Source organism: Heterocephalus glaber, unplaced genomic scaffold (genome assembly GCF_053883595.1).
Source record: "Heterocephalus glaber isolate CG9 unplaced genomic scaffold, H.glaber_assembly_v1.0 deba00001550, whole genome shotgun sequence".
In the NCBI taxonomy this organism is placed as follows: Eukaryota; Metazoa; Chordata; class Mammalia; order Rodentia; family Bathyergidae; genus Heterocephalus; species Heterocephalus glaber.
Genome location: NW_028258343.1, coordinates 20,007,524 through 20,023,903, shown reverse-complemented (window position 1 = coordinate 20,023,903; position 16,380 = coordinate 20,007,524). Strand labels below are relative to the sequence as shown.

The 16,380-nt window shown below is 34.2% G+C and overlaps 1 protein-coding gene across 7 annotated transcripts in view; it reads left to right on the top strand.

Moving 5' to 3' along the window:
* The window catches only part of Nkain2 (sodium/potassium transporting ATPase interacting 2), a 927,662-nt gene that overhangs the window by 508,591 nt on the left and 402,691 nt on the right, over window positions 1–16,380 (top strand). For all 7 annotated transcript variants that reach the window (XR_205888.4, XR_015442646.1, XM_004860140.4 and 4 more), the window contains exon 3: window positions 7,142–7,222. Coding sequence is in view for 5 of the 7 variants with exons in the window: in XM_004860140.4 (XP_004860197.1) it covers window positions 7,142–7,222 (81 nt within the window). In the remaining 2 variants the exon portion in view is untranslated. The remainder of the gene's footprint in view (window positions 1–7,141; window positions 7,223–16,380) is intronic.

Sequence of the window (16,380 nt, the reverse complement as noted above, 5' to 3'; positions counted from 1 at the left end):
AATTATTTTCCACTTTTTAATTCAAGAATAAAAGACCTTCTGTGCATGCTTTTTACTTTTACTTGCATAAAACTTAATAGCCATGTTTATGTGTTCATTACCCGCTGAATAATCCTAACATAGTACCCACTGAATGTCCTAACATTTATAGTCTGTCTTCAAATTAGTTTTTTGTTGTTGTTGTTGTTTTTTATTTCTTGTTTTTTTTCAGTACCAGGCATTGAACTGAGGACCTTGCACTTGCAAGCCAGGTGCAGCGCCACTGAGCTAAATCCTCAGCCCTTTTTTATTTTTAATTTTTTTCTGATACCTGGAAAATAGTTTATTTCCAAAAGAGTGTATATATCAAACTTGTATATATCAAACTAAACTAAACATTTTTCAGCAAACTCTAGATTTCTGGGAACTGATCCTACTACAAACAATAAAAGCACAAAAAGTTAAACAGTAGAGAATCAGTGTAATAACTCAGTGTATGGTAGATCTGTTATGTATGTTATAGACTCCTCAATGGGACCTGTTCACCAAGGAGAAGAATCAGATAGAGGAATACACAGAAAGATTCTTATTTACTTTAGGCACGCATGATTTAATCATGTATTCACAGGGAAGAAAAGGTTGGAAACATTACACGTACTGGTGTTTATTTCTAAGGATGGCAATTTCTCAGTCTTTCCTTTCTGATGTTCAAAATTCCAAATATTTTCTACAGCAGGAAATTTCTATTAATATGAAAAATCATAAATCTTATTTTAAAATGAACTAAATGTTATGTATTCTTAAAATGCCTATGCAAAGATGAAATCACAAGATACCTTTATTGGAGTATAGTGTTTTAACAAAACGTAAAGAATTTGCCTTCGTCTATGATCTGTAGCATAATCTATGATTACATAAATTAAATGTGACAAGATTTGTGGATATGAACATATGGTTTGTATCATAAAGCAGACTATCTCTGGTCATGAAGTGATCTTCAGTAGGAAATAGATTGCCTTATTTTATCAATCTAACTCTTTGTCATAATAGATAAAGAAGTGAAAAGAGTATCTGAAGAGATTACAAGATGCCGCTATTGGAGATGAGCCTATTAAGCTAAAACATAAGTAACTTTTAACAAAAGATGAATGCATTTCAATTTTTAGACAAAGAATGTTTATTTCATTTTATAACCATCCACTTATTTCTATTAGCACATCTTCACTGCTAATATTAAACACCTGCTAACAATTCTTAACCTTTTTTATTTTTTGCTTAAGGTAATTCCTTTAAAGATATCATGTGTTAATACAAAGCTTCTTATGAATTCTTCAGTCACAGTTCATCATCACATTTTTCCATTTGTATTAACCATAGGGTATCCATGACATTGTTGAGCTGACACCAGTTTAGCGTTACAGTAAAAATAATCATATCAGAGACTATTCCCATGGATTGCTTTGATTGCATCAAAGACAGATGTACCTTATAACAGTAGAGTAGCTCAGTGACATGCTGTCATGCTCTCTAATACAATCATTCCTACATTTTTATATATGTTTCAGTATATCAATGGTCAAACCAGATATTTTATCACTGGCCTTTTTGTGTAAATAAAAACAAATGGTCTCTGCAGTTCCTATTGCAGCCTAAATGTTTAAAGAAAGGAAGATAAAGAAAACAATGAAAGAGAAGTTGCTAAGTAAAGTCACTTTTTTCAGAGACCAATAAAAAATCCTTTCCATACTTAAACTTTTTAAAAGATACAAATTAAAGTGAAACATAATTAGAAGAATAATGTGGTTGTTAGTCAATATTTCACTGAGTAACATTTTGCTCTAGAAGCCTTGTAGTATTAAACAGTACATGAAGAAAAATACAAAGGATTCCCTTTGAAACAATGCGATACTCCATAGTATTCCGTTATTCTAACATGTTGTTCTCTCTGCAGGCATAAGGAAAATAAAAGAAATTAGAAGGCCAGGCAAACTATAAATTTAAATCACCATTTCAAATAATGCTTGCCTTTGCAGTGTAATGGTAGAAAAGAAATTCTATTTTTTCCTGGAATTGATTTTATAATCACTGTTGATTAGTGAGAAAGATATGAATATTTATTTGTCTTAAGTAATAGCTTCCTTTTCCCACAACTTTTCTAGATACTATTTTAGAAATATAATGGCATAGTGTTCAGTTTCTCTCAACATAATTTCAAATTTAATATCATTCCAATAAATAAAAGTTGAGTTTATATCTATACATGAAACCTGAAAAACTATTCTAAAATGCATATCCTTTTGTATGTTAAATATAGTTTATAATCCAAAAATATGTAGACTCTAACTGTAGGCAGCTTTTTATAAAAGAGAGAAGTGTCACAGCTTTGGCAGTGTCATTAAGATGCATCTTGTTATTTTCCAATAAAATGCTTGCCAGGATTTTAGTCTTAAACTACCTAGTTTACCTCTCTACCTGTAATACACAGTCTGCCAAAAATGTCTGCACACTTCAAGAAAAGAAAAACTTGTACAAATATTTTAATACTAAATTTACTGAGCCATCATGAGATTAATGCAAGTTGCCTTTGGCCTCTACAGTTACAAGCGGTGCTCGAAGTGGTGGCCATGAGCTCCCCGACGTGTATTAGCACGGCGAGCTGCTGCTTGGGTGACCTTGGTTATTGAAATGCTGCGCGTGCTTTTTCAATTCCTTCTCTACAGGCGGCAGCGTGGTGGGTTTTCCGAGATATGTGACATCCTCTACGGTCCCCCATGTAAGGATAACATCATCTGTTGAAAAAACATCGCGCTGTTGTTCTTCTCCTGAAGCGTGTGTACATTTTTGGGGCAGACTTTATAAGCATGTAACCATGTATCTGAATGTAGCCAGTGTTTGGGTTTATTACGATTGACAGCCTTAACTAAATTCTGTCTTATTTAGCTAATTTTATTTTATCATTAGAATCACAAATACAACAGGGAAGTCATGATGATTCAATTACTGCTCTAACCGATAGCGTAGGATTCTTGTCGCATCACCCTCTCGTGCGCTTTCCTCGGAACTTCCTCGCTCAGCGGGATTTCTCCATCATCACATGTAATAGCTTGAAGTTTCTGTCTGAAACATAAGATAAAAGCACAAAACTGAGGCTGATGCAAGGTAAGTTTTTAGCAGAAAAGCACAAGACAGGTGATCACCAGCTCTAATCTTGTTAGGTTTTCTCCCCTGGGCAAAATGTCCTTTCCAGTTCTACTCGAACTGAACAATTGTCAATTAAATCACATCTAGGAGCTGCACCAACTGGGAACGAGCTAGGACAGACCTTCATATGCTTAAATAATTAGGACGAACCCTTTTTAGAGCAGTGTGAATGATAGAATTTATTGACAGAAAACCACGCAAGCCAAATTACAAGGGATGCAAATTTTCCATCCATATTTAGACAAAGAGGCAAAATCCAATTGGAAGATGTTTAATTCCGATGAATCCTAGGTATTAAAATGAGAAAAGCAAGAGGAAGAAAAAAACAATAAAACGAAATTAAGAGAAAAAAAAACAGAGGTAAAAGAAAGTTAAATAAGGCAAAGGTAGTAAGTAAAATAAAAAGAGATAATTTAAAATAGATAAATCCTATGGATGATGAGTTACTCTGGGAAAAAAGGATAAAAGAGAAGTGCAGAATCATTACCAATAATCATTATCAAAAGCAGCCCCTACAGCAAGATATACAAAATGCTTGATAATTATGTAGTATGCTAAAATGAAATAATAAATTATTTTTAATGAAATCAAATGAAAAATGTTTTTCGTTAAAATGCCACCCACCTGTCAATATTGGCATTAAAATATTAAAAGGCTCTTATCGCCTTCTCTGAGAAAGAACATGTTACAGTAAGGAAATAAGTCTGGGTTGCAAGTTCTGTTTCATGCATCAGTATCTCACATGAGTTAAAGTAGGCAGTCTATTTTTAAATATCCTTTTGGGATTTCGCTCTATTACTCTAACATCAGAGGCGACGGTGTGACAGCGCCACTGCGCTGAAATGGCAGCCCGCATGGAGACCTCAAGGTCTGTATCAAGTACTTTCCCGCCTCTGCCTTTCTGTCCTCACGCAAGCCCTGTGAGCTCGTGGCTGATAGATAACATGCTCTCAAATGTGAGGGAGCTGTGGAGTGGAGCATACAGCCTCAGACCTCCTAACTGGCAAAGCTGGACACTGTGTTGCGAATTCTGAATCCCTGTATGCTGTTAATGTGTACGTGATCTACCATCTTACATGTCCCTATATAAAATTATTCATTTCCAAGATCTAAACATAAAATCATTAGCTGCATTTTTTAAATGAAACCAAATATGTTTACAGCGATATTTGCACACAAATGTAAGGAACAAAATACAAAAGATGTCTAAATCAGGATGAAAATGCCAAATTCTTATTTTATATTAAATATATATTATTGAGGTCATGAGTATGACATATATAACACATGTATGCATATAACATTTTAGCATTTAATTAACTTAATATATAATTTCAGTTGTTAGAAATAAAAAAGGCAGCACTGCCACTATCTCACGGTGCATCCGGAAGTGTATGCACCATGACAAGCTTTCCAGGGTATTTAGTTCAGTATCTTTCATCAGCTCTTACCAAACATTTTACTACCCTGCTACTTTAGTTTATAGTAAATATTTTATTTAGCTCTCCATTGTAAATAAAGTAAGGAAAATTATTCATTGTAAATAAAGAACATGGCAAAACATTAAAATCTGCATGATTGCTGGTCACTTGGTCTCTCCCTCCCCCACCCCGTCCTCTTCCTCCTCCCCCTTCTTTCTTTCTTACTTAAATGACTAAAACCTGTAGGTTCAATTTTTTTTGCCTTGTTACCTTTATATGACTCAGAACTTTATCGATAGAGATAGATAATTTTTCCCTCTCTTTGGTGAGAATTGACCCTAAGGTCTCCACACGTAGCTATACCCTCCAGTCCTTTATGATCATTTTAAAGTTGTTATTATTATTTTAGCAGTTTTTTTAAGCCCTAAGTACCCTAACCTGGGCTGAAACTTGCAATCCTCCTGCCTCTGCCTCATAGAATTCTGATAGTATAGGCATGTACCACACCTGGGTCTTCATTATATCTATAGAATAATCAAATAATTATAGAATTTGGTTTTTTTTAAGTCTAGTGACATGACTTTATATTTTGCAATACTTAGCAAATGTAACTGCTTCATGTGATCTGTTCTTTAACTGACATTCTTCTCATGCTGTTGTCTGCTCTGCTTCAGTTTCCCATCCCATCTTTAGTTCCCAGCCCTCCCCTCCGACAGCTTCTCAGATCTTTTGTTTTGTTTTGCACAGTTCAGTTTGGCTTTCATTTTGTGCTCTAGTGAGAAATGCGACACTTCAGCAGGTAACAACCATGTTACCCTTGGGAAAACCCGAGTCACCATTTATTATCACATGACTCAGGGCAGGGCTGGTGCTCCTCACACTGCATAAACGACTATAGTCCTCCAGGAGCAGCTAGTCCAAGAGGGAAGAATGTGTACTGCCCTTGAAAGGAACAAGACCTTCTCCATGTTGCTGCTCATCAATTAGTTGATTTCAAGAAAATATTTCCTGAAGACCTAGTTCATCCAAAATACAAAGGGAGGAGCCCCATTTTCTCAAGGAAGTTATCTTTGTACAGTGAAGAAGTATGCGAAGAATTAGATAGATACCTTTAGAGTAAAATTTGGACAAAGTCTACTGAAACATTAAGTAGGCCTCCACCAGTTCTGATGGGGAATTACTCAGAAGCTGATATTTGAATTGACTCTAAAAAAGTAGAATATTAATTGATGGTAAGAGCACCACCTGGAGAAATGAAAAAGTCATTCAAGAAGAAAGGAATAACATACAAAAAGACACAGAAGGGGGAAATAAGTTTCCAAGTACATGGAACAGCAAGCGAGCAAATTGTGTGGTTGCAGGATGAGTCAGGAAGTGAGCGGAAACACGTGACTCAAAAGATGCCAGAACAAGACCCTGAGGATTTTGAACAATAAAATAAAGATTTGAAACCCACCATAAAAAAAGAGAGCCCTGGGTATTCATTTGCTGAAAAAAGTGACATGATGTTCTCTTGTCTTGTGTAAAAATTCACAGCTACACTTTCCTTCGTTGTCTGTACCTTCCCACCATAACCCTTCCAACACCGCCCTTTCCCTTGGGTTACCTGTGAGTGAGTTTGGCTTCCCACTCCTGGGAGGCATTTCACTGCCCCGTCAAGGCTTACGGGACTCTCCCAGGCTGGGCTGTGTACTGCAGCCCCCTTCCTGGCTTCTGTCAGGATATATGTATATAGTTTTCAGATTCTTGTCTGAAAATCATCTTTTTCTCATAACTGTTCTTCTGCTTAAATTCCGAGAGAATTTATCCTTAAATTTGGGGAGAATTTATCTTTGGCTTTGCTGTCTGCAGTGTCTTTCCAGTGTGTTGTCTTCTAGGTGCTTAATGAAGCTAACTGAATGATCGGCCATGGTAGGAAACCATATAACATGGTTGGAAAATTTGTCCGCACCTCAGAAGGTACACTAAAGACACAACAGAACCATGTTAGGAATAATAGCTAGGAGTCCACTGTTGTATGGGAGAATGAGATGTTAAGATGAGTGGAGAAATGAAAATGAGACACCAAAAAGAGAAAGCTGATGAGAGGGGGTGAGGCAGGAGTGCTGTTCTGAAGATGCCCCCAGATAATGTGAGGAAAAGTTGTGCATTATCCCATGTAAAGATGGTTTTACCAAATACAAATGAATTTTCTTTTTGCTAAACTTGATGTGCCTATCAGCGGATCCATATTTTTAAAATACTCATCTAGAAATTTTAGTCATTCATCCTTAAAGCAGAAATGCAGGATACTGTTTATGTTGTCATTCTGTTGTCTAAAAATTATCCTTCAGCGCATTTGAACTGTCATACTTCAAGAGTCTGTAACAATGAAAAAACCAACAGAGTTAAATATCTATCTGGTCATTTTCCTTAGAAGCAATATCTAATATTTCCCACTAATCTTATGACTTGGGAGTTCAGAAGTTCAAGTTCTGTTTGCATCTTGCTCAAATGATTCCAAATTAACGATGTGTTATGTCTCTCTTGCCTCTCCACAGTATGCTGTCTGGCTAGTCCTCTGGGTTACGTGGAATGTGTTTGTTATCTGCTTCTACTTGGAGGCTGGGGACCTCTCAAAGGTAATCTCCCATCTGGTTTGCCTGAGTCACCAGTAGTCAGTCTGTTGACAAATCTCTCCTCAGAAAGCAGATCCACCATGCCCTCGTCACCTTAACACTCTTGCATGGAGGTAAATGGAAAGGTGTCCCAGCTTGGATCTCTGCATCAGAGACATATTTTCTGTGTCACAGAAATGGGCTTTTGTGTTTTAATTTAAACTGATGTGAATTGTTGATTATGATAATGACCATGCAGTGTGCTTTTTCTAAAATAAGTTGAGAGGTTTCTGAAGATGAATAGGAATTTTTCAGAATGGAATATCTTGACTTCTTAAATCACTTAGTTCGGTTATTTTTCTGCTAATCCTGTTCCAAATAGTAAAGCAATAATTCAAACAATTATGGTGTTTTAGCAGAATTAGGATATAATTTATTACTGAAATAAGTAACATTCATAATCCTAATGTTGTATAGAAAAGACTGACAATATTTGTCTTTTTTTCACTAAGATTTCTTTTCTTTTTCTTTTTTTTTTCTGATACCGGGGATCGAATGCAGGATCTTGTGCTTGTGAGGCAGGTGGCAGAACCACTGAGCTAAATCCCCAGCCCTAAGATTTCTTTTTAACTATGTGTGTACATGTGTGTGTTGTTGTTATATATTTCACATGAGTGCCTTTGCAGTTGAAATCTTTGCAGTTGATCTCTAAAACTACTATTCTTCTTCCACTGGAACACAAAGAACACTGAATAAATGTATTAGGTAATCCACTCAAAATAGTAATAAATCTTGATTCCTGAGAGAGTTTTAAGCTTGTACTTTCTACTAATTTTGAAAGACAAATTATAAAATGTTCTTTTAGATACTTCCTTATAAAGCAAAATTCCCCTGAAAATACGCTGATATTTTTAAAGCTCAAAGATGATCACATGGTGTAAAAGGCTAAAAGAGTTAAAGGAAGAGGAGGAATAAGAGGAGGGAAGAGAAGAGCAGGAAATATGTTTCCCAGAAACTAAATTACTGCTTTGTAGGGTGTACATTTTGGCAGGATAGAGGAGGGAATGGCAATGCACATTTACAGTCTAGCACACAGGAATTTCACGAAGTGCTCAACATGTTTGATGATGTTTGTTGTGACACTTAAAGTGAAGTACCAAGTTGACTGGCTTGAGAGCAACCAAGAAAACACAATTCTGGGTGTGTCTAGGTGGTCCTGGAGGTGTGACCCTGGGTAATGCTCATGGTCCTTGGTCCCTTGCTCTCTGGCCCCTTTCTACTGTTCTGCTTTCCAGTTGCCATGAACTAAGCAGCTTACACACCCCTTCACCATAGTGTTTCTGCCTTAGACCAGCTGATTATGGACTAATTCCTCTGAAATCATGAGCTGAGTAAAGTAAGCCTAACCTCTTTAAATTATGGTGTCTGGAATTTGTTTCAGCAATTGAAAGGCTGACCAGTGTATTCATTTATTATTTCACTGAGATATGTGGCATCCATTCAAGCAAAAAATAATCTTGATTTATTTTGGTTCATTAACAAGAGATAAAAAGGTAGAATAAAATGGTGACATTATGGTTTGATATAGAATTGACTCTGATGTGTTTTGCTTTATGATCAAACGATTGGCATGGCCTGCACAAGCTGCTCTGGTAGATGACATTTCTGTGACTCTTGCAGAGAACCATTCTCCATACATGTGGTAGTAGCACTCCTTTTCAGGAAGGAACTGTGACCAATGAAAGAGATTGTTCGGGCTGCTCAGATAGGAATTTTACTGAAAACTCGCTTGATTCCATGCAAAGCAAAACAAAACAAAACAAAAAACTGATGTGCCTTCCAACAAAGCCTCTGAATTCCACACCCAGTCTCTGCTACTCTATCATGTACTTTCTTCAAAGAAATTCTATACTGGAATGACATTTAATAGTATTTTTAAATTTAAAATAATCACTTTAACAATTGTAAGGGTGGTACTCAGGAATATTGCTGGACTAAAATGATTCATCAGCTAACAGAGATCCTTATTTTTATTTTACGTGTTTATTTGTTTATTTTACTGGCATAAGTTTGAGACACACCGTAATAGCATTAATCTTGGGAAATTGGTTCATGTACATATCACATCCTGAACATCGCTGCTTCCTCTTCTCCTCTTAACACTCCCCTCTTCACTCTTCCCCAGATCCTCTTTTCATCTCCACACAAAGCACTCCCCTATGTCCTACCATCTTTTGTATTGTTATTCCAAGTACTGATAGTTTGTGTTCCTCATATTAGAGAAACTATGTGGTATTTAAGCTTCTGTGCCTGACTTACTTCACTTAGCATTATGGTCTTAAGAGTTATCCATTTTCCTGCAAAGGACTCAGATCTGTCCTTCTTGGTGGCCGAGTAGTAATCAAATATATAAATATATATATGACTCATTATTGTTGAATTAATATATACACATATTTTTTATTCACTCTTTGTTTTTGTAGAGTTTTCAGCATAACACTTAAAAAACACATGAAATAAAGCTTTCTGTGAAAGCGCACTACATAGTATCTATAAGCACAGAATAAAGCTTGGAATCTCATGACCTGGAAGAAGAGTCTCTACTTGGGGCACCTCCTACAACTTTATTGTTCAAGAGAGATTCGATCTCGAGGACTAAGAGTTCATCCAATGCTCACAGGCAGATTATGATGATCCCCTGGCGATGAGACACTTAATATATTCTTTTATGATCATTTTATAAACCAAGGCTAGGCTCTGCAGAGCACAGGAAAATTTAATGATTTCCTTTTAACAAATAATCTAAAATAAAACCCTGAAAGACAAAGTTAATTACCTATGCTAGCTTTTTCTTCCCTTTCTTGCTCAAAGGGCATGAGTGGTGTAGTAATGTCATTTAATCTTTAGATGTTGCAACAGCTTCCCATTCTCCAAGTAATGCAATGCCAGAGGAAGGAATGATGATCAAAAACTGTGCGGACACATGAAAGCTCAAAATGGCACTCTTGAGACCGCTTATAATACTTAGATTACAGAAGATGAACCTTTGCTTTTCTCAGTGAGCTGAAAGAATAAAAGGGTGTGCCCTCAGTACACCTGGGTCAGTTAGTCTGATGCTCAGGAATAAATGTGGGAAACACAATCTGTAGCAAAATCTTGTGGTCCTTATGCCTATGTAAGAGGTGTGATTATTTCCATAAAGTGTTTTTGCAAATAGGTCATTGTCTCATAACAAGTGTTATCAAGAAGTGATAAAACATTAAGACAAATTTTAATTATCTCTTTAGAGTTCAATTTTTTTATGTCTTATATTTTTTGATTTTTTTCTTAGTATATGTTTGTGACACATAACAATTACATTTATCTCAGTAAATTGATATGTATACATATCAAATCACTGTGTCAACATTCTCTGCAGTGTTATTTGTTTTCATCTATAAACCATTTTCCATATACTAATGGGTTGAATACAGAATCGAATCATTAAGCAATTCAGTGTGCACATTCAGCAGTGAAATAATTTACGGTGTGAAGGACTCACCCATTTGCTCTTCAGCTTTCTTTGTAGACATTGTATTATTAATATATTTCCTTTATTGAAATTTCTATGGAAATTCAACATTACTAACATTTTCAGTTGATATATTTTAATTATTATCTCTATGAAATACAAGGGAAACTAAAGTTAGTTTTATTTTTTCAACCAGAGAAATGGCCTTTAAAAAGTCAGTTTTGTCAGTTAAACTGACAAAATAATGGGAATGTAACACAGGAGAGCAACAAAAATAAACATTGCATAATACTTATTTCACATTATTTATATTAATACTTTAGATATTAGTATTAAAACTAAATATCCTAAAGCATCCTCCAATGTGTCAATGTTTCCTGGGTTGATATTTTAAAGGATGCCTTGTTAGGAAACCAAGATGAAATTAGCCTATAACCAAAGTGTTTACTGACTTCGTTGGGAATTAGCCTTGAACACTGAATGTTGTATGGACTGTTGAGTAACAGTTTTGAGAATTCTTCATACAGGTGTACTATTTTGGTGAACTATTCTTGGCAGTTGTGGTTTTGATCGTGTATTTTTAATGGAGAGAAATCAAAGCTCATTCCATCCATCAACATAGTTAATTGGAAAACAGGAAAGATATGCTGTTTGTTTTGTAGTAATTTTTAACTTTAAAGTACATAACACAAGTGGAGCACATGTATTATGTGTATTCATCTTTTCAGTTAATCACTCAGGAAAATAAAATGTATGAGAAATTTTTAATAGTGACACATAGACAAAACCGTGCTCTTCTGCTATCTTAAAAGTTTGCTTTGTCAGATGTGATAAAATTGGAATCTAATCAGGTTGAAATTATATTCTAACACTTTTTCTCAAATGACTATTTTGATATCTCAATTTCTGTTTTGTAATATATGTAAATGGCATATCTTTAAAAAACAACAATAACTGTATAGAGCATGCAGGAAAAACCAAGGGAGTATTTTACAGTTAAAACAGTGCAATTTATTTTTACTTAAGCTTACGAAAGTAGAGACACAGGGACATATCTCCCAGTTTTCAATATACATTGGAAATATAGCTGTTAAATATAGCCAAAAATAACTAATTATAAGTAGTGATATGTATGTTTTGGAATGAACACCTTTAGAAACAACTTGTAGAATGCTGTCAGTTTTTAATATAATTTTAATAATTGCTTCTGAGATCTCATTATACATTATTTTTTAAACTTGCCATATAAAAAAGCCATGTACAAATATGGCCTACTTAGAGAATAAATTATACTCTGCTGAATGTAAGAGACAGGAAGAAGATCAAACCTGTCTTACACTGTAAGTGATAGGGAGTCCTGAAAACTAGTTGCGAGTCTATGAGGAATAACGTGCTATTGCAAAATTCACCATTTTATTCTTTCTATAATAAAATGAAGCATTCATTTAGAAAGGTATCCAATATTCGGATATTTTCTTCTCAGTGGAACTAATGCTTATATAAAGATTTTCATTTATGACATGTAAAAGGTAGTATGGAGAGAATTTTGTTATTAGCATCTTTTATTAAATTAATTCTGTTTTTCAAGAATTAAAAAGATCCATGCAATTACTAATAAATGAAGAATATCCAGAATAATTAAGAATAGATTTAGTAAATGTTCAGAAGATAATATTTTGTATCTATATTGTTTAAATTTTGCTTTCCTTACTATAAAATGTATTCAGTGTAAGATCATATCAATTAACTATTACTAACCTATTTATAAAAATTTTAATTTTCAACTAAACCTCAAGATTTTGCTTTAGGGTATAGAATAAAATATTTTACTGCTAGTAAGAAGTAAATATAATTCTTTGCATAATCTAGAAAGGAAATATTCAATTCTAATTAGGGTAGCCATTCCTTCTAGTATTTTCCTTGATAATTTATTGAACTAAACTGCTTATTTTCTTATTATTTTATTCTTTTTTGTTTTACTTTTCTACTTCTTTATAATACCCCTAAAGTAAAGCATAGAGTCCCTGAATCATTTTACTTTTCTGTCTCCATTCTTTCACTTGAAGATGACATCAACAGTCACAATTTAAACTACCATCTTACACACATGTCTATTGGGTTTGTATGTTCAGTCCTGACACCACTGGTAGGTTCAAGTCCCACACCAAATTCCTACCAGTGTCCTGCCAATTCCACTGTCACCAGAAGTCAAGGTGTCTAACAAGACTTAATTGTCATCTCCAGAAAAATCCAGCTGCCTAAATTCACTTCTTACTAACAGAGGGAAAAAAGCACAAAAGCAAAATTCACTTGGAAAAATGAATAAGAAAGGAAAATCATTCTTTTAAAGCAGACCACAGAAATCTTTTAGATTGACCATAAGGTGAAAGAAAATATTTGTATTATCTATATGTGGGGTGTGTGTGTGTGTGTGTGTGTGTGTGTGTGTGTGTGTGCGCGCGCGCGCGTACTGGTGCATGTGTGTATAAATTTCAGAAAAGAACAAGTTGAAACCAGCGGAGATCCACTGCAGGAAGAAGTGCTGTAGAAAGGTTGCTCCTAAGGGAGGAGTTGACCTTTTAAAGATGCCACCCTCCAGGGCTTTGCTGAATCTGAGCTGGGCAAGCGGCTTGGATTTCAACTTGAAACCCACAGAAGGCTCCTTCTTGTGAATTTATAAATCAGCAGAGCTTAGTGGCAAGCAGACTCAAACATATGGATAATTTTTTTGTTAGGGCATTTGATGAATTCTGTACAAAGCTAAAAATATAAATGAAAGGAAGGAAAAGAGAGTGAAAATGTTTGGCAGTCTTGCAAAATGTGTGTGAAGATAAGGGAGGAACTATACATTGTAAATTAGAATTACAGTTGAAATTATATGGAGAGTGAACCAGAGATAAAAACCATATGCAGACTGAACATTATAAAGGTTATAATCCAGACTCAATTTGCTATAGACCTTGACTGAAACAAGCAGTTCTGCCAGCATTTCATCTGTGTAGTTGAGGAAAGGAGAAATATCTCAAGAGAAAGACAGTGTTATCTCAGATCTTTAGGATTCATCCATGTACTTTGCATGAGGCAATTTAAAATAGATACCCACTACAAAAGAAAGAACTTGCGGACTGGAAATGAAGATAAAATAGACAACGGATGAGCCAGAAATTTTAATTACATGATAGAAACTTAAAGCTAGTATGTGGACATTAATAAAAGGTAAAATTACACAAAATAACTAGAAGATGAAGAAGGCAAATTGGAAATTTAAATTCATATTTTAAATCATATTTAAAAGGAACAACTAGTTAGATGGGCTTAATAGAGTTGCAAAAGTACAGTGATAAATTTGGTTGAGGATGGGATAGTAGAAAATATTCAAACTGAAGCAAAGAGAGATTTAAAAATGTAAAAATCCAAGGAATCAAAAAATAGACGAGGATATCAGAAAAATATTGAGCTTATGGAAGACTCAGCACACAAATATCTCTCCTTTCCCAAAAGGAAAAGATAGACAAAAATTGGACAGAAGTAATATCTCAAGTTACAATGGCAGAGAATTTTCCTAAATTGATTAAATACATCACCCTAGAAACACAAGAATACTCTTACACTTCAAGCAGAATATTAAGAAAACCACATCTAAGTGTACATGCCTAGCAGTGCTAAAAAGCAAAATAAAAAATGAAATCTTAAAAGCCACTGGAGTTTAAAGATTTATTGCCTTCAGAGAAATATCAACACAAATGAATCTTTCAACAGGAATGATGAGTCTGGAAGAAAATTAAATGATACCTTTAAAGTGCTTTAAAAATACCAGCTTATAATTATATATTCTTGAATGTATAATTGAATAATTAAAGTAAAATAAAAGCACTCCAGACAAGAACTAGCATAACAAATTACCAGGAAACCTTCACTAGAAGGAATATGGAAGAGTGCTTCAGGGAGAAGGGGAAGCAGACAAATAAATACCCAAGAGAAAAACAGAATCTCACAGAAACCATGTGGGTGAAAAGCCAATAGAAAGTAATAACAGCAAAATCTTTGGGAAAGGAAATATATTCACAAGTAAAATGAATGACAATAATAATACAAAAATCAGAAAGAAGTTAAAGTGTTCTAAGATTATACCTTTTTATAACGATATTAAAGGTAATATTTAGATTATATTTCAATGACTAATAATTTCTAGAGTAACTACTCAAAGAAAACATAGCTACCAATAACTACTGATGAAAAAATTAAATAATAACATTTAATTGAATATTTCAAGTAAATAAGAGTAAATATAGAAAGGAGAAAAACTAACAAAAAAACAGGTCAACAAGAGAGAAAGTTGGGTGTTATAATATCAAGTATATCATAATTACATGAAACATAAATATACTAAATAGAGATGATCCACAAATTATGAGGGTTGAAGTTATCATCTTTGGCCATATAATGGTGTAAACCCAGCACACATTTAGTAGAAAGCACCCTTTGAATTTGGAATTTTAATCATCCTCCTAGGCTAGTGGTATGCGGTACCATCTCTTCTGGGTGGGCAGCAGCAGGGACCTGTAGCTTCCAGATGACCATGTGATCATGAAAGTAAAGCCCTGATATTCTACAGTGCACTGTGTTACTAAGCCATGATGGTAAGCTATGTGTATTAAGTGAATTTTTGACTTAAAATATTTTTCAAGGTAAAATGGGTTCATCTGGACACAATCCTATTGTAAGTCAAACAGAACCTGGACTCCAATTAAAAGGCTAAGGATATTGGTCTGGATAAAGAAACAAAATCCAGCTTTATGTGTGTACAAGAGATATGCCTTAACATAAGCATTTAAATTTAAGAAGTTTAGAAACAGAAAATATGTACTTGCTAATTGCAATGCAAAAATGATGTAGTCCTTTTAACATCAGATAAAGTAATGTTTAATGTAATAAACATTACTAAAGATAAAGGGTGAAATGCTATCACTGTAAAAAAGCAATCCAATTGAACATATTGCAAATCAATATTACTAAAGAAAATAAATTGATTCAAAATGTATAAAGCAAAACTTAACAAAATTAAAAGAAAAATATTCATTTCCACAATAACAGTGTGGAATTTTAACAATCCTTTATGAATACATCCAATAGATTAAAATTCAATAAAGATATAGGCTATCTCTGCAACACATTAGCAAATTATATATATATATATATATATACACATATATGATAGATTTAAAACACTGCCATAGATGGTGATAGAATTTTCAAAGCATGCAAAATATTCAATTATAAAAATGGTTCAGAGCATAGAATGCTCAAGATGTACAATGATTTGCAATTATTCATCTAGTATTGGCTGACCAATGTGTAATTAGGCTAGAAAATCTGCAATTGTGTGAAAATTGGGCAATATACATTTAAAACTATGGATCCAATTGGTTGGAATGAAAATTAGGAAATATTTTGAACCCAATAAAAATGAATTCATTACTAATAAAATCCTGGGGACATGTTATTACGGAGGTGCATATGACCTTAGGTGGAAATATTAAAAGAGAACAGTTAAAATAAATCATGATTTAAACTTCTATACCCAGAGATTGGTAAGAGAACAGCAAATGAAACCCATCAAAAGTAGGATTGAAGTAATGAAGACAATTGCAAAACTCAATAAATGTACCAT